The following is a 23,910-nucleotide window of genomic DNA, read 5'->3' as shown; positions in this document are numbered from 1 at the left end:
AATTAGTAAGCCTTAGACAGAATTAGCAAGTTCTGCATATAAGAGTTAGTAAACCCTGAGGGTTGGGAAGGTGTGAATAAGGACAAAGGCAGGTGAATAAGGACAATGACATGATGGGACACAGACAGGATACCCCACCCCACCCCACCCCACCACCCCCCCCCCCTATCCTCCAAGTTCACAGAAACAGCACGTAGGCAGACAGGATTGCCTAATGCCAAATTTATCCAGGAGGCAGAAGAATGTAAGAATGTTAGGGGGGGGGGAGGGTACCTCTACACTGATATGAACTGTATAAAAGTTGGGTGAGCCCCAGTATGGGTGTGTATTCCCAGGGTAAGGGGAAGCACCCAACTTTGCATTGTTGTATAATAAATGTTCTTTGTTCTCAATTTTTGTCTCAAGCAAATTCTGTGAAGGTACTTCTGTTTCTCACACAGGTAAAAGAGGTTGTTAGTAGGATTAGTGAATAATCAGAGTTGTGATAAACAAAATCATTTTAAATTTGAATTATAGGTGAGAAGTGTACAAGATGGGGAGTCTCCCTACCAACCACCCCACACATGATGCAATCTGCTGGGATCATTGTCTAAAGAGGGCGCACAAAATCGGAGGTCTTATTCCACCCTGCACATAGCATCTTTCAGCTGCTCCCATCATGGAAGAGAGAGAGGATAATCAGAGCTCGCGTCACCAGGCTGAGGAACAGCTTCTTCCAACAGGCAGTGAGAATACTGAATGACCAAAGGAACCGCTCACAGTAAACACTTAAGACTCTTATTCATGAAACAATATTTATTTGTATTGTTACAGAATAAGTTAATAATTACAGAATAAAATATACCTTGAGGAGTCAGGTTAGATTGTGGGAGTTTAGATCACACTTGCAAACAGACATCTCAGTTACATTTCACAAACAAACAGCTCATTTGGAATGCAAAAAGCTGTGCAGGTTGAGCCTTCAAGTCGACCTGGAACTGCTTTGGAGGTTTTCAAATACATGTTAATGGCTCAGCAGGTTTGCACAGGGGCCAGGTTCATGAACTGAAAATCTGTTGCTATTCTATTAAGACCAGTGCCTGAAGTTTAAATTGCTAGTTGAAGGTGGCTGTTCTAAGAGGGATGATGTGGTTGGGGGAGGGGGAGGGGGGAGAGGTACACACACAGTCAGTTGACTGCGCAGTTGGTGTTAAAGACTGCAGGTTTTGCAGACCTGCTGCAAGACCCCATTTCAAGACAGGTTTTGAGTTCAGCGTTCAGCCTAATCTAAACCTTTGTAGTCAATTACAAGAGTCTTTGGTTGGTCATTGTGTTTCACCTGAAATAGGGGAAAAAGAACTCTGTGGTAACCTGGAAGGAGTAGTTATCTTTTGGGGGAAAAAAATCCATGAGGGGGCAAATTTCTTCAGCAAGATACTGACGTGATTGATTGAAAGAGATCATTTCGTGTCTGTCCAAAACCAAAGACCTTCTTGAGCAGTAACAATTTTAGCTAAAGCCTGGTGAAGATAATAAATTCTGTGCACAGTGTGGAAAATTGCCTGATACCAGAGAACTTGGAGAAGTGAAAAGTGAATGGTTGCAAAGTGAAACAAAGAACTTTCCTGAACACATACTCATTACATACACATGCACTCAGAATTAGAAGGGGGTTAAGTTAATAGTAACAAGTTAAATATCGATATTATTATGTATGAAGAAAATTAAAAACATTTTTTTTAAGTAACCATTTGTCTTGGTGAATTTCTATTGCTGCTGGTTTTGGAGTCGTCTCGGCTCGTAACAGTATAGATTAAATATTTGTCCTGCATATGTATTGCATGTCTGTATGTGTGTTATGTCTGGTTGTGTGCCTACATGTTTTGCACTGCTGACATTGTTCCTCCAGGTTGTACTGATAAATTTGACTTGACAATGCAAAAGCTAGAACACATACAAGATGAATATATTGGGAATCACATAATGCTGAGAGGCTGAAGAGATGTTTTCAGAGAGCTCCCTTCCAAAAGCCTCTAAAACAAGGAAAATAACATCTATAAATAGAAGTTAAATTTACTCAAACTGAAGTAAGGTGGGTACAAAGAGCAAGAAGCAGGCAACGGAAGATCGGGACCTGCTTGAAGTGGTGGAAACATCGAGTGCGTGTAAGAAGGCCCCTTCAAGGTACTGCAGAGAGACAGCGTGGTGTTCACATTGCCAGCTGACAGGACAGATTCACAGTCAACTGCCTCAAAGTCACGCACTTGGACTCCAACCTACCGGCCCCAGACCCCTGGTCAATCACAGAGGTAGACTGCCCAAAGACCCAAGTCAGACCACCGATTCTGGGAGGGGTGGTGTAGCAGGCTGAGTGACTATGTGAGTAAATGGGATGAATCGCTGCAATATGTGGCCAGTCTAAGACGGTGTGGGCTCCCCTTCACTGCCGAGAAGGAGTGTGCGTCTAGTGCCACTTGTGGACTAATGAGCCCTCCATTTCCGCATAGCAATGACACTGCAACACGATGACATCACTTCCGGAAACTAGCAGGTACGTCACCAAAAGTGGGCAGGCCAGTGTGGAGACTTGGCGAATTCAAACCAATAAAGTAATTCTTTGGTTCACCCTCACGCTGTGTGGACGTCTCTTTACTCGGTAGTGCTGCCACAGAAGTCACTACAATGTGCTGCTACAGATAAAACATTGAAGTTTCTAAGTTTTAATGTTAATGGCTTGAATGGAAAGGTCACAAGGACAACAATACTTACATATTTAGAGAAGGTAAAAGCCGATGTGGTGCTTTTCCAAGAAACACATCTTATTAAATCAGAACACGACAAACTGAAGAAGTTATGGGGGGGGGGGGTGGGTGGGGGAAGGTGGGTGCCAGGTCTCATCATTTAATTCAAAAGCAGTGGAAGTGCAATCTTAATTAATAAAAATGTTCCAATTACCATGGAAAATATTTCCATGGATCGAGTAGATGTGTAAACATAAACAGCAAAGTTCATTCAGAATCTTGGACATTGATGAAATATCTATGCCCCAAATTATGACAACAAGGCCTTTATGAAGGATGTACTTATAAAATGGCAGAGTGAAGGCAAAATATATTGATTGGTGGAGACTAATTTTTGTTTGGATCCAATTCTCGATAAATTGGCAAAAACAGTAACAAGAGCTATGGCAGCCGTATCTCTTTCATACGTGAAAGACTTAAATTTGATGGATGTGTGGAGGCAGTCCAATCCTAAGGAAAGATTACTCGTTTTATTCAAAAAAATGATTCACATACTAGAATAGACTTGTTTTTATTATCGTCGAGTTTGAAGGACAGAGTAGTAAAAACAGAAATACTTACCTCGGCTACATTTGGATCATTCACTACTAACTTTAGTAATAAATATCAGAGAAATAATTGAATATGATATTGCTAAAAAGGGAGGATATTAGACAATTTATAAGGCAGATTGAAATTTTTTTGTGAAACAAATTTGGGATCAACAGATAAGTTTTTTTTAAAATATGGGATACATTAAAGGCATACTTGAGGACAAATCAATTCATTTACAAAAAAATTAAAAGAATTTAATGTAGAATAAGCTGGAGAAAGAAATGGGGAATCTGAACTTCAGAGAACTGGGGTACAGGATAAATGAAGAACAGTGGAAAAAGAGAAAATTCAATACAATATTTTGCAAACATATAGAGATGATATTCAACACCAAACAGAAATACTACAAATTAGGAGAAAGGGCACATAAAGTACTGGCATGGCAAGTGAAGGCTGAAGAATCAGCAACAGCTATAAATGCTATACAGAAGGAAAATGATAATTAAGTAAAATCAGAAAGAGATAAATGAAATATTTAAACAATATTATAAAAATTTATACAAATCTGACTCACCAGGAAATAAGGCTGAAATAGAGAAATTCCTGGATGGTGTGGAACTCCTGAAGTTGAATGATGAGGACAGACATGAATTATATTTCCATTTTACTAGGGAGGGCATTGAAAGAGCTTTAGGAACTCTTCAACCTAACAAAGCTCCGGGTGAGGATGGATTCCTGGCTGAGTTTTATAAAGAATTTCAAGATTTGCTAATGCCTTTATTTATGGATGTAATAGAACAAGCAGTAGAAACTCAGGCACAGCCAGATCGCTTCTCAATGTCAATAATTACTGTACTTCCAAAAAAGAACCTCTTCTTACCAACCGATATATCTTTTAAATAAAGACTATAAAACAGCAAAAGCACTGGTGAGCAGGCTGGGACAATATTTACCTAAATTAATACATACAGATCAAGTGGGATTTGTTAAGGGTAGACAAGTGTCAAATAATCTGGTGCAATTATTTAACATAATACTTCTAGCTCAATCAAGGAAGGATCCCAATATAGTAGTATCACTAGATGCAGAAAAAGCATTCGATAGACCCAAATGGTCTTTTTTGTTCAAAACATTGGAAAATTTAGGTATAGGACTAGGATTTATTAATTGGATTAGGGAATTATATCAAAAACCACAAACAAAAGTAATTTAACCAATAGTCAAACATCAGAAATGTTCCCATTGAGTCGATAGAGTAGGTTAAGCTTCCCCCTCTCTCCAGCATTATTTGTTACGGCTATAGAACCTCTAGCAGAAATGATTAGAGGCAATCGTGAAATTAAAGGCTTCGGGGTCACGGCAAGACCAAAACAGAATTAGTTTGTTTGCCGATGATATACTGTTATATGTGTCTGAAGCCTAAAGGTTAATGAAAAAGCTGCAGGAAATTTTAAAATATGGAAGAGTTTCAGGATTCAAGATAAATATGAATAAAAGTGAAACTTTCAGAAATCATGACTACAAATGTTGTAAAGTGAATAGAATGCTTAAATGGAAAAGTGAAGGGATTAAATACTTGGGAATTATGCTCGATAACAACTTGAATAACTTGTGGAATTGAATTACTCTCCTCTGCTTGCGAAAATAGAAAAAGACTTACAAAAATGGAAGGACCTACCCCTAACGTTAGCAAGGAAAGTTAATTGTATTAAAATGAAGATTATACCAAAGATTCAATATTTGTTCCAGTCAATACCAATATTTACCAAGTCTTTTTAAAAATAGTAAATGGTTTGGTTAGACAATTTTTAATGGAATAATAAAATACCTAGAATAGCATTAGAAAAATTGACATTCTATCATAAATTTGGGGGGGGTTAAGGCTCCCAGATTTTTTTTTTAATTATCTGGCTTCACAATTGAGATTTTTGTCATTTTTCTTTGAAACTGATTTATCAAAATGGTACTGCATGAGATGGATGAAACATTGCCTAAAGATTTCATCTATAGATGGAACTGGAAATTAATTAAGAGAAAGACCACGATCCTATATGGATTCATTTGATAAAGGTCTGGCAATATATTAATGACAATACAGGAAGGAAAACTGGAATATCTTTAAGATTTCCACTCTGTTGTTACAAGCCCAAAACCCAGCAGCAATAGACATTTACCAAGTAGTTAAACAAAAGTTGCTTTTAATTATCTTTAAACATGAAAACAGAATCGAACTTTAACTTATCACTACTAACTTACTTTACCTAACTTAACCCCCTTCTTATTTCTATTAATTTAACTATACTTAATCCCCTTCTAATTCTAAGCACATGTGTATGTAATGTTTAGAAAAGTTCTTTGTTTCACAGTCCAATCTCACTTCTCATACCTCCAAGTTCAATGGTTGCTCAGAATTTAAATTGTAAAAAGTTCACTAGGCTGTTGTGGTGGTCGAAAGGTAAATGTTTACCATTCAGGAAGGTTCTCATGGTGGTGGCGGGGGGAAAGAGAGAGAGAGAGAGAGAGAGAGAGAGAGAGAGAGATACCACCATTAGTCACTTCAATGCCTTGCTGACAAAACTTGCCCGTTCCTTTCTGTTCTTATTCCAGAGAAACATCAGACAGATAACACTTCCAGCTATCCATCACTCTGGGGTTCCTTTTTCAGTTCCAACCAGCTTCTCCTGCTTGTTTCAACTGTGACTGTTCAGTCTCTTGCTCTCTCTCTATCTCTCGCAAAACCCCCTCCTTCTCCAGCAAAACAATAGGAGTTAGTCCTCTGCTCCCATCTGTTATTTTTAGGTAAAAAAGAACCCAGGAGTGACCTTTGAGTGAGCACTTTGCTGAAAGGTCAGAGGTCTTGTAAAAATGTTCAACACAGACTCCCCTGATTCCTTCAAGACAATAGTCTACTCGTTTCATTACATCATTTCAATTAACACCTACTTGTGAAATGTGCATAGCATTCTCCACAGTTTTTGTAAAGTCACTGAATATGAATTCTTCAGTATTTCAAATAAGATCGGTTTTAAAATGTGTGTGTATGTAACCTGATTTTATCAATTTATCTCCCAAATACATCTACAAATATTGCGACACACTGCAATAATCGAATGTTGCCTATGATAATGGGAAATAGGATTTTAAATATATGGTCTCGGAAAGGGATTTGCTACATGGCTGGCCTCTACAAAGATGGAGTTTTAATGTCATTTGAATAAAGGAAACAAACTTATGGTGTTCCAAATGGCACTTTTCTTTGTTATTTACAACAAAGGGCTTTTCTGAGAGAAACTTGGGGAAATTATAGGACTCCTCCAGGTGTGAGTCAATTGGAGCATACATTAGGGATGGGTACAATACCTAAATTTATTACTTGAATATATTATGCCCTACAAATGGACAGGAAAAAATCTGGAATACATAGATAGAGAGAAAGATGGGAAGCAGATCTGGCAGTGAACATATCAGAACAATCTTGGGCTGAATGGTGTAAAGAAGGGATTACTTTGATTATCAATGCGAGGTATGGTTTGGTGCAAAATAATTTTTTGCATCAAATTATATACAACTCCACAAAGATTGCACAAATCAAAACCAGAAATATCAGATAGATGTTTTCTATGCAAAATAGAGGAAAGAACATTTCTTCATTCAGTGTGGTCATGTACCAAGGTCAATTCTTTCTGGCAAGAAGAGTCGGACGTCTTAACAAAGATTACTGGAGTTAATTTTCCTGGTAACCTGGAATTTATTGGGGAATTTTATAGATATTAATAATCATTTTACAGAGTATCAAATAGAGTTTACTAAGATTGCACTGGCGATAGCCAAGAAATGTGTGGCAGTCACATGGAAGTCAAATACACCGATCTCTTTGGCAAGATGGATATCAGAAATAGACAGTTGTATTCCTATGGAAAAGATCACATAATTTGTGAACATGATACATTCCTCAAGATCTGGCAACCCTATTTGATTATATTGATGCACAAATAATGCTGTTGTAAATTTATGATCTTCCCTCGATTTTATACTATTTTTATTTTTTTTTAAACTAAGCTCCAGCATGGATGGAAAGACCCTGTATCCGTTTATCCTGTTTAAGTTAAAGGGAAGGGGATAGCAAAGATGGGGGAGGGGTTGAATGATTACTGCTTGGGAAAAAAAATTAAGTTGATTTTTGTTACAAATACTTATGAAAATTTGTATTTTTTTTTAAGGATTTTTATTTTGTATGTAAGCAGCATATAGACTATTTTACTATATTTATGTAAAAGATGTACATTTGATACATGTTTGAAAATCAAAATAAAATATTCCAAAAAAGGCCCCAAACTTTGCCTGCTCTTCGAGCAGATCTTTCTGGAGCAACTGCCTGAGGATATCAGACTTTTGCTCACGAATACTTCAGCGACCTCCAGAGGGTTCTCCCCAGACATCCTCTGGGGAGCGCAAAAGGATACTGGCACCATCAAAGACCATATCAGCAAGCCCCACCAACAGATGTCTGAGATACCAAGACCAGGGGAGAGGCAAGTTAATACCCCAGGACAATTCAATTACCGGTGATGGGGTACAGAGCCCCACCCACCCTGTGGGTTTCCAGGAAACACCTAGACAACCATCGTTAATGGCTGTGACATTTTGCCCATGTGATAGCTTCCTTCAGGAAGCTGTTGTGGGTGTCCAAAGAGTAACAAATCTTTCTCTGAAAACAGAAGAGCCTTCCTGAGCGATAACCATCTACCTTTCAAGCACCAAATCCTGGTGAAATTCATAAATGTTAAATTCTGCGCACAGTACAAGAATTGCCTGAAACCAGTGAACTTGGAGGATTGAGAAGTGAGATTGGACTGAATCAAAGAACTTTTCTAAACTTACTCACACATTACATACATGTGGACTTAGAATTAGAAAGGGGTTAAGTTAAAGTTTGATCCTCTTTTCATGTGTAAAGAAAATTAAAAGCAACTTTTGTTTAAGTAACCATTTATCTTGGTGAATATCTATTGCTGCAAGGTTTTGGGGTCCTCTGGGAGGAGGAGGCAAAAGTATTACGAGTTGGGGGAAGAGCTCACAGGGTCCTTACTTGGCAGTTAAGGGCAGAACAAGCCTCAATAACAATTAATGCAATATATAGAGAAAATGCCCAGATCTCATAAACCAAAGAAAATTAATGACACCTTCAGAGAATTCTATGAAGGATTGTATAAATCTGAATTGACTGGGGATTCTAATCAAACAGACAAATTTCTGGCTAGATTAGATCTCCCAAATTTAAGCTCAGAGGAGCAGGAGAGACTAGATCTTCCTCTTAGAGGAAGAGCTGGGAAAAGCATTGAGTGTGCTACAAGCTGGCAAGTCTCGGGGGAGGACGGATTCCCACCTGAGTTCTATCGAGAATTTAAGGATTTACTAATGCCTCTGTATTTGGAGGTGATAGATCAGGCAGGGGAGACACTGACCCACTTGGAATCTTTTGCAACGGCGATTCTTATGGCGATCTTAAAGAAGGGAAAGGATCTACTTGTGCCTTCTTCTCATAGACCAATCTCCCTGCTGAATAATGATAAAATCTTTGCCAAGGCCCTGGCAAATGGATTTCCATTGCATTTATCCAAATTAATAAAGATCAGGCAGGCTTTGTTAGAGGCAAGCAGCAGATAACATTAGCAAACTGTTGAGTGTAATGCATCTGGCACAAATCGGAAATGAGAAGGGATTAGTACTTCCTTGGATTCAGAGAAGGGTTTTGATAGACTGGAGTGGGATTTTTTTTTATTTAAAGTGCTGAAGAAGGTGAGGTTAGGGACAACTTTTCAAAATTGTATTAGAGCATTATACAATGCGCCCAAGGCAAAGGTGACGACCAATGGACAAACAGTTTTCCCACTTACCAGATCTAGAAGACAAGGGTGCCTACAATCACCGGCTCTCTTTGTGCTAGGGATGGAACCACTGATTCAGACATGAAAGGTTATAGAGTGGGCCAGGAGGAGCACAAAAATCAACTTATTTGCTGATGACGTGCTGATATATCTGACAGACCCTGCGGCTTCTTTGTCTCGACTGCACGTGATATTGGAGGTCTATGGGGAAACTCTCCGGGTACAAGATCAATTGGGGAAAAATTGAGGCAATGCCAACTTAAAGAAAATAGCAATTTAAAGTGGCCGCAGAAGGGGATCAAATATCTGGGAATTAATATTGATGGCAACTTGAATAATCTATACAAATTAAATTACACCCCTTTGCTAGAGTCGAGAATTAAAATAGATGGATGTCCCAGGCCATAACATTCGTGGGCAGGGTTAACAGCATCAAAATGAATGTGTTGCCAAGATTACAGTATCTTTTTCAGACATTACCTGTGCCATTACCCTGGTGTTTCTTCAAACAGCTGCTACACAAGTTCAGAATGTTTCTCTGGAATGGTAAGATGGCAAGGGTCTCCATGGAAAAATTAACATGGCACTATAGGTGGATTGAGGATGCCAGACTTTAAAATATTATTAGGCAGCCCTGTCAAGATGCATCGCCTCTTTCTTCCAGGGAGATGTACCATCCTGGGCACAAATTGATCTGCACCTGGTGAGTGAGGGGACGGCATTGGACTTTATTTATGAATGGGATGCTAAATTAATGTCAGGAAAGAAGGGCAGCCCCATATTAAAGCAAGTGATTAATATAATTTCTTGCAATAGGTTTATCTAACACCGCAAAAAATAAACAGGTCAAAACTTGAACTCTCCGACCAATGCTTCAGATGCAGCATGGCGACTGGGATATTTGTACATGCAACCTGGTCATGTGCCAAGGTGAGGCCCTTTTAGGAAGAACTAGGCCAAATCTTAGAAAAAAATCATAGGTAAACGATTTCTGCAGGACCCAGAGTTGTTCCTGTTGGTAAACATAATGGACACAAGGCTTACAGTGATGCTGTCCAAATTTCAAATCCATTTTGTGTTAATCACATTGGCAATGTCCAGGAAGTGCATTGCAGCTACCTGGAAGTCCGACTGTAGTCTTAGTATTGAACAATGGAATATGGAAATGCAGAGCTGTGTTCCCCGGAGAAGGTAACATAATTTGAGAAACCAATACGTCACTTTTTGAAGGATTTGGCAGCCATAAATGCACCACTTAAGCATATGGTGGTTACTGATTCCCCCATTCCCTGCCTGGTGTCCTCTCCCTCACACTAATTCCCGACCAAGGAAAGTCAGGAATATATAATCAGCCTGTCAATCACCCACCGAACTGCAACAATTATTATTTATTATCCTGGTGTAATGTTTTCTGTTGTTGGTTGAAGTCTAAATGAGTTGTCCTGTGTTAGATGTGGGGGGGACTGGAAAAGATGCGAGCTGGTGTATGCAGTCAATAATAAGAATAAAGTGTATGCAAATTTGAATACTAACTGCCAGGATGGCACTAACAATGTATATGGGTGTACAAGCTTGTGTGAAAATATAATTAAAATATTAAAAAATAAAATGGAGGAGCTTGAGATTGTGCAACACTCCAACAGTCCCTAGGCCTCCCCCTTCCACATGGTGCCCAACCTGTACAGGGGGCTAGTGTTTTCCAAAGTTCATTCAGGGGTACCACCAAATCCAAGTTCACCCCCAGGATGTCCCCAAGACTGCAATTATAACCTCCTTTGGCCTGTTCGAATTCTCACACATGCCCTACAGTCTGAAAAATGTGGCACAAACTTTCCAGCAGCTGATGGACAGAGTGGGCCAGGACCTCCCATTTGCATTCATCGATAAAGAGCATACTGCCATCCTGAGACAACTGTGCACCCAGTTGAGAGAAGTGAATTTGGTTTGGCAATCAACCCTGAGAAGTGCCAATTCAGCCTGGATACTATCAATTTCCTGGGACACAGAATAAATAAACACAGAAATCCTTCAAAAAGTGACATATTGGTTTCTCAAATTATGTTACCTTCTCCAGGGGTACACAGCTCTGCATTTCCATATTCCATCATTCAAAACCAAGACTACAGTCATACTTCCAGGTAGCTGCCTCCCCAGAAAGGTCGAGGCAGTCCAGCACTTCACCAAGCCACATACGATAAAAGCTCTACAGGAATTCACCATTACTATAGAAATTCACCATTACCACAGATTGCCTGCATCATGCACCCCCTCTTCTCTCTAATGGCGGGCAAGGCAAAGGGCGCTACCTGGCTGGGGCAAGGCAAAGGGCGCTACCTGGCTGGGGCAAGGCAAAGGGCGCTACCTGGCTGGGGCAAGGCAAAGGGCGCTACCTGGCTGGGGCAAGGCAAAGGGCGCTACCTGGCTGGGGCAAGGCAAAGGGCGCTACCTGGCTGGGGCAAGGCAAAGGGCGCTACCTGGCTGGGGCAAGGCAAAGGGCGCTACCTGGCTGGGGCAAGGCAAAGGGCGCTACCTGGCTGGGGCAAGGCAAAGGGCGCTACCTGGCTGGGGCAAGGCAAAGGGCGCTACCTGGCTGGGGCAAGGCAAAGGGCGCTACCTGGCTGGGGCAAGGCAAAGGGCGCTACCTGGCTGGGGCAAGGCAAAGGGCGCTACCTGGCTGGGGCAAGGCAAAGGGCGCTACCTGGCTGGGGCAAGGCAAAGGGCGCTACCTGGCTGGGGCAAGGCAAAGGGCGCTACCTGGCTGGGGCAAGGCAAAGGGCGCTACCTGGCTGGGGCAAGGCAAAGGGCGCTACCTGGCTGGGGCAAGGCAAAGGGCGCTACCTGGCTGGGGCAAGGCAAAGGGCGCTACCTGGCTGGGGCAAGGCAAAGGGCGCTACCTGGCTGGGGCAAGGCAAAGGGCGCTACCTGGCTGGGGCAAGGCAAAGGGCGCTACCTGGCTGGGGCAAGGCAAAGGGCGCTACCTGGCTGGGGCAAGGCAAAGGGCGCTACCTGGCTGGGGCAAGGCAAAGGGCGCTACCTGGCTGGGGCAAGGCAAAGGGCGCTACCTGGCTGGGGCAAGGCAAAGGGCGCTACCTGGCTGGGGCAAGGCAAAGGGCGCTACCTGGCTGGGGCAAGGCAAAGGGCGCTACCTGGCTGGGGCAAGGCAAAGGGCGCTACCTGGCTGGGGCAAGGCAAAGGGCGCTACCTGGCTGGGGCAAGGCAAAGGGCGCTACCTGGCTGGGGCAAGGCAAAGGGCGCTACCTGGCTGGGGCAAGGCAAAGGGCGCTACCTGGCTGGGGCAAGGCAAAGGGCGCTACCTGGCTGGGGCAAGGCAAAGGGCGCTACCTGGCTGGGGCAAGGCAAAGGGCGCTACCTGGCTGGGGCAAGGCAAAGGGCGCTACCTGGCTGGGGCAAGGCAAAGGGCGCTACCTGGCTGGGGCAAGGCAAAGGGCGCTACCTGGCTGGGGCAAGGCAAAGGGCGCTACCTGGCTGGGGCAAGGCAAAGGGCGCTACCTGGCTGGGGCAAGGCAAAGGGCGCTACCTGGCTGGGGCAAGGCAAAGGGCGCTACCTGGCTGGGGCAAGGCAAAGGGCGCTACCTGGCTGGGGCAAGGCAAAGGGCGCTACCTGGCTGGGGCAAGGCAAAGGGCGCTACCTGGCTGGGGCAAGGCAAAGGGCGCTACCTGGCTGGGGCAAGGCAAAGGGCGCTACCTGGCTGGGGCAAGGCAAAGGGCGCTACCTGGCTGGGGCAAGGCAAAGGGCGCTACCTGGCTGGGGCAAGGCAAAGGGCGCTACCTGGCTGGGGCAAGGCAAAGGGCGCTACCTGGCTGGGGCAAGGCAAAGGGCGCTACCTGGCTGGGGCAAGGCAAAGGGCGCTACCTGGCTGGGGCAAGGCAAAGGGCGCTACCTGGCTGGGGCAAGGCAAAGGGCGCTACCTGGCTGGGGCAAGGCAAAGGGCGCTACCTGGCTGGGGCAAGGCAAAGGGCGCTACCTGGCTGGGGCAAGGCAAAGGGCGCTACCTGGCTGGGGCAAGGCAAAGGATGGCATCCTTTGGTACACCCCTGACCAGAGGCACCTACTGCAGTAGAAGACGTACTGGATCATCTCATTGAAGGCTAGTGGCAACCCTTGGCCTTTTTCAATAGACACCTCCAACCCGCAGAGCTCAAATACAGGACTTTCAACTGAGAGCTATTAGCACTGTACCTGGCGGCAAGACACTTCTATTACTTTTTGTAAGGTCTTCACCAATCACAAGTCATTGACCTTCGCTTTTCATAAGGTACTGGACCAGTAGTCGGCCCAACAGCAAAGACTCTTGTCCTAAGTGTCCAAATTTGTCACACCTCGCCACAGTGCGGGGGAGTAGGGGCTCCACTACATGGCCCTCGCCAAAGCACAGCAGCAAGACCGAGAGATCCCTGCTTTTAGGACAGCCATCTCTAGGTGGAAGATATCCCCATCGGCCCAAGCAACCTGACACTACTGTGCAACATCTCCACCAGCAACCCTCGCCCCATTGTCCTGACCAGGTTTTCGTCACCACATATAATCTGGTGTATCCAGCAATACAAGCTACTGTCAAGGTTGTGGCTAGTAGGTTTTTCTGGCATGACTTCAGGAAGCAGGTCAGTCAGTGGGCTAAGACCTGCACGAGCTGCCCATCCAGTGCAGACTCAAAGGCACCCATGCAAACATTTGAACCTGCACAGAGCAGGTTCAGCCACAAACTTATTGATATAGTGGGGCTGCTACCAGTTTGCCTTGAGAAGAGATGCCTGCTGACCATGGTTGACCACACCACAAGGTGGCCTGAGGCAGTCCCTCTGGCTGATACCACCACAGAAACCTGCGCCAGGCACTCATCAACACATGGGTATCCAGATTCAGGGTCCCAGAGCACCTAACCTTGGGTAGGGGGGGCACAATTTACATCTAGGACACAGCTCCACCATTCCACAGCATACCACCCTCAGGAACAGTTCCACAGGAACCTGAAGGCAGCCTTGATGGCCTGGCTTAAGGATCCTTACTGGGTAGGCGAATAGCCTTGGGTCCTACTGAGAATTAATATCGCGCCAAAGGAAGATTTAAATGCCTCAGGAGTGGAGATAGTCTACAGCGCACCCTTAATCATTCCAGGGGAGTTCCTAGCCCCCGAAAAAATGCCTGGAAGACCCCCGCAGCCACCCTTAAGAACTTGTGGTGAAAACTGGGATCCCTGGTCCCGCATGACCTCCACTACATGGCCAGCCAAAACACAACATCCAAGGGACTTAAAGGCTTGACAGTATGTGTTCGTGCAAAGGGGCACACACTGGCCACCCCTACGAGAGGCTGTACAAGGTCATCACGGACAACTGCTCTGATTTTGACCTTGATATCTGTGGTAAGGAGATCTTTACCATAGACTGCCTGGAGCTGGCATTTCTGGACTGTAACCAGCCAGTCTCCACTCCTCCCCAGCGACACGGGGCGAACCACCCAAGCCAACACATAACTGCCTAACTGCCGGTTGAAGGGGGGGATTCGTGTGGCAGCTCACACACAGAGACGTGGACCGCCCCACAAAATGGACGACAAACGCAGCGACTGCACAGACCTAGGGGGTAAACACTGGCCTTCATCACAGGTGACCTCCTGCATAGAGGGAAGATGGTGAACTAAGGTGAGAACGCCAGCCGCCAACCCCAGGCCGGCACTCCAATGATGCAGTGCCTTGATGTAGGTGCCTGGGGGACCCATACAAACACAATAAACCAGTCTCAACTTCAAGGCTTTGGTGTACATCATTCTTTTCCGCGAGCGCTACACTATATAAATAAATAGAATATTTATAAATATTCTATTTATTTATATAGAACTGCCTTCTTAAAAATATTCTCCATTTTTCCTCTATTTAAGGACATGGGTATCATTGGTCAGCAATTAAGATGCTGATCGGTGACATTGTGGTGGTTACATATCTTCTCAAATCTCTACAGTCCTTCTAAAAGTACTCAGACACTATTCATTAAGTACTTACAAGAATCACATTTGCAGGATTTATTCAAATTGCTCTCGTGGGATTTGACTCACTTGCTGAATAACCAGACCAACAAAATAATGCTTCTGCAGTGCATGACTATCCTTAGAGGTATGCTATCTAAAATAAAAAAATTTCAACTCCAAAAACCACACAATTGTTTCTTTTGTTTGTAACAGGATTGTATTTCTATGCCTGTGCAGACACCTCATTTAGACAAAAGGGGCAATCAAAAAAAAAAATCAATTGACACTTGATTAATTGGGCATCACACAAACTTGTAATGAGGAAGTTTCCTAGTTCTTGACCCTGGGGGACAGAAATAAAAACACATACAGTTGTCGTACCAGCTAGTGAGTTTTCAAGATTGTTTTCTTACGAACCACACCTAATGAGCAGCAATAGACAATGAACTAGACAGATTTTTTTTAAATATTAATTTTATTTCTTACTCAAACTATCCTTAACACTAAATCTATCCCCATCTATGCACAGGTGCACTAGTGTGTGTGATATACTCAAACCATTACAGTCCAGGCCAAAATCTAGAATGTTGCTTCAAAATTCAGTCTTTTAAATTCAGTGTTGAATTGTAGACCTTTGAAATTTGAAGCCCAGAATTAATCATGAATTTATGGGAAAACTGGAGTTGTGGCTGCTGCAGTCTTCAGAATTCTCCTTGCATTGCCTTTTGATAAAATGTCCATCCACACGAGCTGTAGTCATAAAACTCCTGGTCCTTTTGTAGGCGAGACTCAAACTGGGCAGCATCCATGAGGCTTCCAAGACCCTAGTACTGGTCTCTCCAATGAAGCACTTTGCGTCCCAAAAGACCCTCTTGGCACAGGTCAATCCACCGAGAAGGCCCAGACATTCATAGAGCATGCTTTGCTCTGAATTCCATAAAATAGTTGGCCACAAGAGCTGCTTCGAAAAGCTGTTTTCTCTTCAGCTGTCAGAATGGTTCTCCCCTGCAAAATCAGTGTCTTTGCAAATGTATCGAATCTGGAACAGACTGTGACAAGCCTTCCCTCAACTCTTCCAAAGTATCAAATTGTCACTTGTGTTGTGATGGTGCTTGTTTTAAATGTTAACTGTGTCCATTCAGTTCCTCCTGTCTAAACTATCCCTTACAGTGATAATCCCATTTTACTAAAACCGAGAGCTCACAATAGCTTCACTTTTTGGGCAGAATCTCATCCCTTTTAAACAAAAAGTTGGTTCAAAAACTACACTCCCCCCCCAACCCCCCATAAAAGTTGGATTCTTGGATAGCATCAATTGATGGAATGGAACTCATCCAAGTGCCAGGTTTTTTTTTCCCCACAAGAGAAAATGGAAATTGCTTCTAGGCATTTGATCTTCAATTAACTAGCAAGTTATCCAAGAATAATTTTTTTTTGCGTCGGCGGTACTCATTGGTTGGGCTATTAAAGTGGCTTTAATAACTCAATCAACGAGTACCTTTAATTTATTGTTTAGAAGACAACAAAATCGGGGGGGGGGGAGATCAGTGAATTTTAGTCCGTACCCGTTTATTTCAGTTTTACCTTGAAGTCGGAGGCTGCCCAACTCCACCTCCGCACAAGTAACTCGGAAGCCATGCTGATAAAGAGCCGCGGATCGTCCGGGGCAAGCCTTGCCGTATATTGTTCCCCTCCCCCCCTCCCTCCCTCCCCCACCCCTGACCCTTCCCCAGCCTGACAGCCAGCTCGCTACCGTCACGGAGATAAATGGTTGCGTCGCCGCTTTGTGACATCAGGAAGGAGGAGAGAAAGGCCGGGGAAGTGGGGTGGGGTGGGTGGGGGGAGGGAAGTGGGGTGGGTGGGGGGAGGGAAGTGGGGTGGGTGGGGGGAGGGAAGTGGGGTGGGTGGGGGGAGGGAAGTGGGGTGGGTGGGGGGAGGGAAGTGGGGTGGGTGGGGGGAGGGAAGTGGGGTGGGTGGGGGGAGGGAAGTGGGGTGGGTGGGGGGAGGGAAGTGGGGTGGGTGGGGGGAGGGAAGTGGGGTGGGTGGGGGGAGGGAAGTGGGGTGGGTGGGGGGAGGGAAGTGGGGTGGGTGGGGGGAGGGAAGTGGGGTGGGTGGGGGGAGGGAAGTGGGGTGGGTGGGGGGAGGGAAGTGGGGTGGGTGGGGGGAGGGAAGTGGGGTGGGTGGGGGGAGGGAAGTGGGGTGGGTGGGGGGAGGGAAGTGGGGTGGGTGGGGGGAGGGAAGTGGGGTGGGTGGGGGGAGGGAAGTGGGGTGGGTGGGGGGAGGGAAGTGGGGTGGGTGGGGGGAGGGAAGTGGGGTGGGTGGGGGGAGGGAAGTGGGGTGGGTGGGGGGAGGGAAGTGGGGTGGGTGGGGGGAGGGAAGTGGGGTGGGTGGGGGGAGGGAAGTGGGGTGGGTGGGGGGAGGGAAGTGGGGTGGGTGGGGGGAGGGAAGTGGGGTGGGTGGGGGGAGGGAAGTGGGGTGGGTGGGGGGAGGGAAGTGGGGTGGGTGGGGGGAGGGAAGTGGGGTGGGTGGGGGGAGGGAAGTGGGGTGGGTGGGGGGAGGGAAGTGGGGTGGGTGGGGGGAGGGAAGTGGGGTGGGTGGGGGGAGGGAAGTGGGGTGGGTGGGGGGAGGGAAGTGGGGTGGGTGGGGGGAGGGAAGTGGGGTGGGTGGGGGGAGGGAAGTGGGGTGGGTGGGGGGAGGGAAGTGGGGTGGGTGGGGGGAGGGAAGTGGGGTGGGTGGGGGGAGGGAAGTGGGGTGGGTGGGGGGAGGGAAGTGGGGTGGGTGGGGGGAGGGAAGTGGGGTGGGTGGGGGGAGGGAAGTGGGGTGGGTGGGGGGAGGGAAGTGGGGTGGGTGGGGGGAGGGAAGTGGGGTGGGTGGGGGGAGGGAAGTGGGGTGGGTGGGGGGAGGGAAGTGGGGTGGGTGGGGGGAGGGAAGTGGGGTGGGTGGGGGGAGGGAAGTGGGGTGGGTGGGGGGAGGGAAGTGGGGTGGGTGGGGGGAGGGAAGTGGGGTGGGTGGGGGAGGGAAGTGGGGTGGGATGGGTGGGGGGTGGGATGGGTGGGGGGAGGGAAGTGGGGTGGGATGGGAGGGGGGAGGGAAGTGGGGTGGGATGGGAGGGGGGAGGGAAGTGGGGTGGGATGGGAGGGGGGAGGGAAGTGGGGTGGGATGGGAGGGGGGAGGGAAGTGGGGTGGGATGGGAGGGGGGAGGGAAGTGGGGTGGGATGGGAGGGGGGAGGGAAGTGGGGTGGGATGGGAGGGGGAGGGAAGTGGGGTGGGATGGGAGGGGGGAGGGAAGTGGGGTGGGATGGGAGGGGGGAGGGAAGTGGGGTGGGATGGGAGGGGGAGGGAAGTGGGGTGGGATGGGAGGGGGGAGGGAAGTGGGGTGGGATGGAAGTGGGGTGGGATGGAAGTGGGGTGGGATGGAAGTGGGGTGGGATGGAAGTGGGGTGGGTGGGGGGAGGGAAGTGGGGTGGGTGGGGGGAGGGAAGTGGGGTGGGTGGGGGGAGGGAAGTGGGGTGGGTGGGGGGAGGGAAGTGGGGTGGGTGGGGGGAGGGAAGTGGGGTGGGTGGGGGGAGGGAAGTGGGGTGGGAGGGGGGAGGGAAGTGGGGTGGGATGGGAGGGGGGAGGGAAGTGGGGTGGGATGGGAGGGGGGAGGGATGGGTGGGGGGGGAAGTGGGGTGGGGTGGGTGGGGGGAGGGAAGTGGGGAGGGGTGGGTGGGGGGAGGGAAGTGGGGAGGGATGGGTGGGGGGAGGGAAGTGGGGAGGGATGGGTGGAAGACCTAACATACCTGAAATAAAAAGCAGAGCCTGCAAACCTTTCATGTCGCCCGCCTCATATCCATGCTACCCTCACCGCTTGGAGCCCAACGAGAGGCCTGTGCAACAACCAACGCTCTCTCTGGGCAGACGCTCCCGTCCAACGAAATGAAGCCGCCGCTCGCGCGGGTCACTCGCCATTTCCACCAATGGCGGTCGGTTTTCCACAATTCCTGCGGAGGAGCCAATCAGAATATTCTACTCTCCGCCGTGGTCGAGTAGTCCGAACCAATCGCGTCGAGGAATGGTGGGGGGTGGGATTCGCCAAGACAAGTCAGCCAGCCGGCTTCTTCTTTAGAATCGGGCTATTTATTAATTCCACCCCCCCCCTTCACTCTTCGGGAATCCGAGCTGCGACTGAATCGCGTGGTAATTCGCATCTCTCAGAAGCACAGCCGTTAGCGTCGGCCACCGGTTGCCTGGTGACGTCGCGCGCCCTTGACAACAGACCGCCGGGGAGGGTTAAAGGTCATTCGTGGCGTCCCGCCTGGTTGGGGAAGTCGGGCCCAGCTTCTCACATAAGCAGGTGTTAAAGAGTGCATCCGTCAACATTTTAAATTCTAAATGAGTTTTAAGTCACTAATTCGCCGTCGCCCGGACTCAGTCCTGCAGAAGGCAGTGGGCTCAGCCCAGTAGAGCACAGGTGGGATTCCTCAACCATTCTATGTCTCCAGAGGAAACGTTGCCATCCCCAAGAGGATCAAGTCAAGTTTATTGTCAGCTGATGGTACAAGTCCAACCTGGGACTTGTCCTTCCGACAATGCAAACAAATCGTATACTGTCCAGGTGTTCCAGGGCTTTGTATAGATATATCAAAGTTTTTCCTGATCAGGCGTCTCCAAAGGGGTCGCTGGGACAATCCAAGGGGCTGAAAAATGTCTGGAGGTTGAAAGGGGTGGGGGGGGGGGGTCGATTGACCTTTCGGGGTCGAAAGCAAGGGCATACCTATGGAAAATCGCAACTATGATAGGGGTTGTCCAACCACTTGCAAGAGCTGGCGATGGTGGTCAACCTCTCGCGGCAGCTGGCTGCCATGTTGCATTGGCTTTGGTTGTCTAATAAGTTGAGAGCGAATAGGAAGGCGAGGAATGGTGGACAGCCTGCGCCATTAAACCCCCCCACCGACAAGGCTGCTACCCCACCCTCCACTCTCATGCCTGGAAGTCGATGAGGGATCAAGGACTCTGTGAAGGGGTCAATAGATGGTTAGTGTGAGCAGTTCCTTTGGTTATTCAGCATTCTCACTGCCTGAGAGAAGAAGCTGTTCCTCAGCCTGGTGGTGCTGGCTCTGATACTTCTGTAGCACTTTCCCAACAAGAAGGAGTTCTCAATGGTTTTGCACACCCTCTTCAGACAACAATCCTGGTAGATCACATCGATGGAGTGGGAGGTGGGGGGGGGGGGGGGAAGGAAACCCCATTGATCCTCTTTGCCACTCTCATGGTCCTGTGGATTGACTTCTGATCAATTTCTCATTAATTGACGAGTAGCATTAATCTCACCTCCCAGGTCATGCTCTGTTCTCGCTGCTACTATCAGGAAAGAGGTAGAGGTGCCTCAGGATTTGAACCTCCAAGTTCAAAAATAGTTCATACCCCTCAACCATCTGACTCTTGAATACAGCCGGCACCACTTGCAGCACTAGCGACACAAGGGGTTTCATCTCCATGCACTAAATGCACACGTGTTTGTTACATCGGAGGGAGGGGGAAGTCGGATGATGGCGCATGGTGGAGATTCATGGCAGGCATGGCACTCGCTATCCCCTACCCCAGTGAGTGAGTTTTTGAATGTCAGTTTGTGCCCCCTCACGGTTACCCTAATGCCTCCTGATTAGACTTGTTCTGACTCCGACTCTGCTTTCGGGGATACAATCAGGGATAACTACGGAAAACTATCTCCCAGGCAAAGTGGAAATTCCAGATGGAAATGGATACAACAAGGGACACCCAACATCTGTGGCAGGACCTAAATGCCACAGCCTGTTACAAAACCAAATCTGCTGAAATAGCAGAACTCAATGCCTTCTATGCCAGATTTGACAACAGTTACAGCGAAGAACCATTGCTCTGCACCCCCACATCCCCTATTGATCCCATCCTGTTTGTATCAGTGCTGCCTTCAGGAGACTGAATCTGAGGAAAGCATCTGGCCTGGATGGAGAACCCCTGCTGAGTATTAACAATATGTGCTGACCAACTTTCCAAGGTATTCACAGATACAGTATCTTCAATATCTCACTGCAGATGGGCATGGTACCCACCTGTCTCAAACAGGCGTCAATCATACCAGTGCCCAAGAAGAGTGCAGTAACCTGCCTTAATGACTCAACCAGTAGCACTTATGTCAACAGTGATGAAGTGTTCTGAAAGGCTGGTGATGATGCAGATTAGCTCCTGCCTGAACGATGATATGGATACGTTCCAGTTCGCCTATTGTAGTAACAGGTCTACAGCAGAAGCTGTCTCACTGGCTCTATCAAAGCCCTGGAACACCTGGACAGCTAAGATGGAGGATGCTCTTTATCGACTACAGTTCAGCACTTAATCCCCTCAAAACTGATCAGCAAACTCTTAAGAGCTGGGAGTTAACACTCAACTGTGTAATTAGATCATGGATTTCCTCACCTCCAGACCAAATCAGATTAGTAACTTCTCCTCCTCCACAATCTCCATCAGTACCAGAGTACCACTGGGCTGTGTTCTTAGCCCCCCTGCTCTACTCACTTTACACCTCTGGCTGTCTGGCTCGGTATGAAAATAACACCATCTACAAATTTGCCGACGATACCACAGTAATGGGTTGAATAAAGAAAGGAGATGAGTCAGCGTACAGGATGGAGACTGAAAACTTGGCTGATGGTGCACCAACAACATTCTTGCATTCAATGTCACCAAAACTAAGAAGCTGATTGTTGACTTCAGGAAAGGAAAGCCAGAGGTATGCAATCCAGTGATCATTGGGAGATCAGAGGTGGAGTGGGTGAGCAAATTTAAGTTCTTGTGAGGCACTATCTCAGAGGAACTTTCCTGGACCTAACACACCAATGGCATTGTGAAGAAAGCACATCAGCCCCTCTACTTCCTCAGCAGTTTATGGAGGTTTAGTGTGATTGGCGTGATTTACCCTGGCAAATTTCTACAGAGGTGTGGTGGAAAGTGTGCTGACCAGCTGCATCATGATGGGGACATCAATGCCCCTGAGGGAGTGGACACAGCCCAGAACATCACAGGCCAACCCTCCCCACTATTGAGTACATAAACAGGGAATGCTGCCTTCTGAGAGCCGCACCAATCATCAAAGATTCATCAAAGATCCACACCATCCAGCACATGCTCTGTTCTCACTACTGCTATCAAGAAAGAGGTCTAGGTGCCACAAGACTCACACCACTCATCATGGGGAACATCAAGTTCCTGCTGCCCCTGTCACAGACCCCCTACAGTTCACATACAGATGCAACCGCTCTATGAACGATACCATTGCCACCACCTTCCATTTAGCCCTCACCCACCTGGAAAATAATGTCTTTATGTTTTAATGCTGTTTATCGACTTTATTTCGGCATTCAACACAATCATACCTCCGTACCTGATAAGGAAGTTGTGCCTGCTGAGTCTAAACACCTCCCTCTTCAATTGGATTCTTGACTTCCTGTCAGGGAGACCTCAAACAGCCCGGATTAGTAACACCACTTCTAAAACCATCACACTGAGCACAGGGGCCCCCCAGGGCTGCGTACTTAGTCCACTGCTGTTCACTCTACTGACTGAAAAGTGTGCAGCTAAACACAGCTCGAACCACTTCATCATTCGCTGACAATGTGACCGTGGTGTGCCTTAGTAAGAATGAGGAGTCAGCGTACAGAGATGAAGTGCAGTCACTAATGGACTGGTGCAGAGCCAACAACCTGTATCTGAATGTTAATAAAACAAAAGAGATGGTTGTTGACTTCACGAGGGCTCGGTTGGCAGAGAATCCCACCTGGCCCTGAGCCAAGAAAGTCCAGCAGTGCCTCTACTTCCTGCAAAGGCTGTGGAAAGTTCATCTCCCACCCTCCATCCTCACTACATTCTACAGAGGATGTATTGAGAGCATCCTGTGCAACTGCATCACCACCTGGTTTGGAAGCTGGACCACCTCAGACCAAAAGACCCTGCAGTGGATAATGAATTCAGCGGAAAAGATCATTGGGGACTCTCTTCTTACCATGAAGAACATCTACAATATTTGATGCAGGTGAAAGGCAATAAACATTGTGAAGGTCTCCACACACCCCTCAGGTAAACTGTTCTCTCTTCTGCTATATGGTAGAAGGTATTGCAACACTCAGGCCCTAACATCCAGATTGGGCAATAATTTTTTTCCCAAGCTATCAGGCTCCTGAATTCCCAGAACATATGTGTATACTGTACCGTGGACTTTTACTGTATACATCTTAATATTTTAATGTGTTTAACTTCTATTCTTATATTTGTGTAAATTTGCTCCATGGTCCTGGAGAAACACTATCTCGACTTTCCCATGCAAACATAGTATGAATGATAAATAAAGGTGTGTTGACTTAACTTGAAAAAACCATAGTCAGTTTGAATTGGAAACAACGTCTCATCCTCACTGACAATACAGGTACACCTCAAAGATGTTACCCTCCTTGTCATCAAAAACCAAAGGCCATGCCCTCTTCGCACTGCTACCATCAGGAAAAAGGTACAGGAGCCTGAAGATGAGCACTCAACAGCACAAGGATAGCTTCGTCCCCTCTGCCAGCAGAGGGAATGAACAATGAACCACAGACATCACCTCACTTTGTCTTTTTTTTCCTTGCTCTATTTATTTTGAAATATGGTTTAAAGAAATGTTTGCACTGTGATTCCGCTGCAAAGCAACAAATTTCTTAACATGTTCACG

At 47.0% G+C, this 23,910-nt stretch overlaps 1 protein-coding gene across 4 annotated transcripts in view; it reads right to left on the bottom strand.

The window, feature by feature from the left end:
- tsga10 (testis specific, 10) overlaps window positions 1-16,891 on the bottom strand; it is a 124,660-nt gene extending 107,769 nt beyond the window's left edge. For all 4 annotated transcript variants that reach the window (XM_069891848.1, XM_069891850.1, XM_069891849.1 and 1 more), the window contains exon 1: window positions 16,773-16,891. In XM_069891848.1, coding sequence (XP_069747949.1) covers window positions 16,773-16,826 — 54 coding nt within the window. In that variant the 5' untranslated portion in view covers window positions 16,827-16,891. The remainder of the gene's footprint in view (window positions 1-16,772) is intronic.
- Between the last annotated feature and the right edge of the window lie 7,019 nt (window positions 16,892-23,910).

This window comes from Narcine bancroftii, chromosome 7 (assembly GCF_036971445.1).
Source record: "Narcine bancroftii isolate sNarBan1 chromosome 7, sNarBan1.hap1, whole genome shotgun sequence".
Lineage (NCBI taxonomy): Eukaryota > Metazoa > Chordata > Chondrichthyes > Torpediniformes > Narcinidae > Narcine > Narcine bancroftii.
Note: the sequence above shows the minus strand (reverse complement) of the source record. Positions and strands in the feature narration are given on the sequence as shown.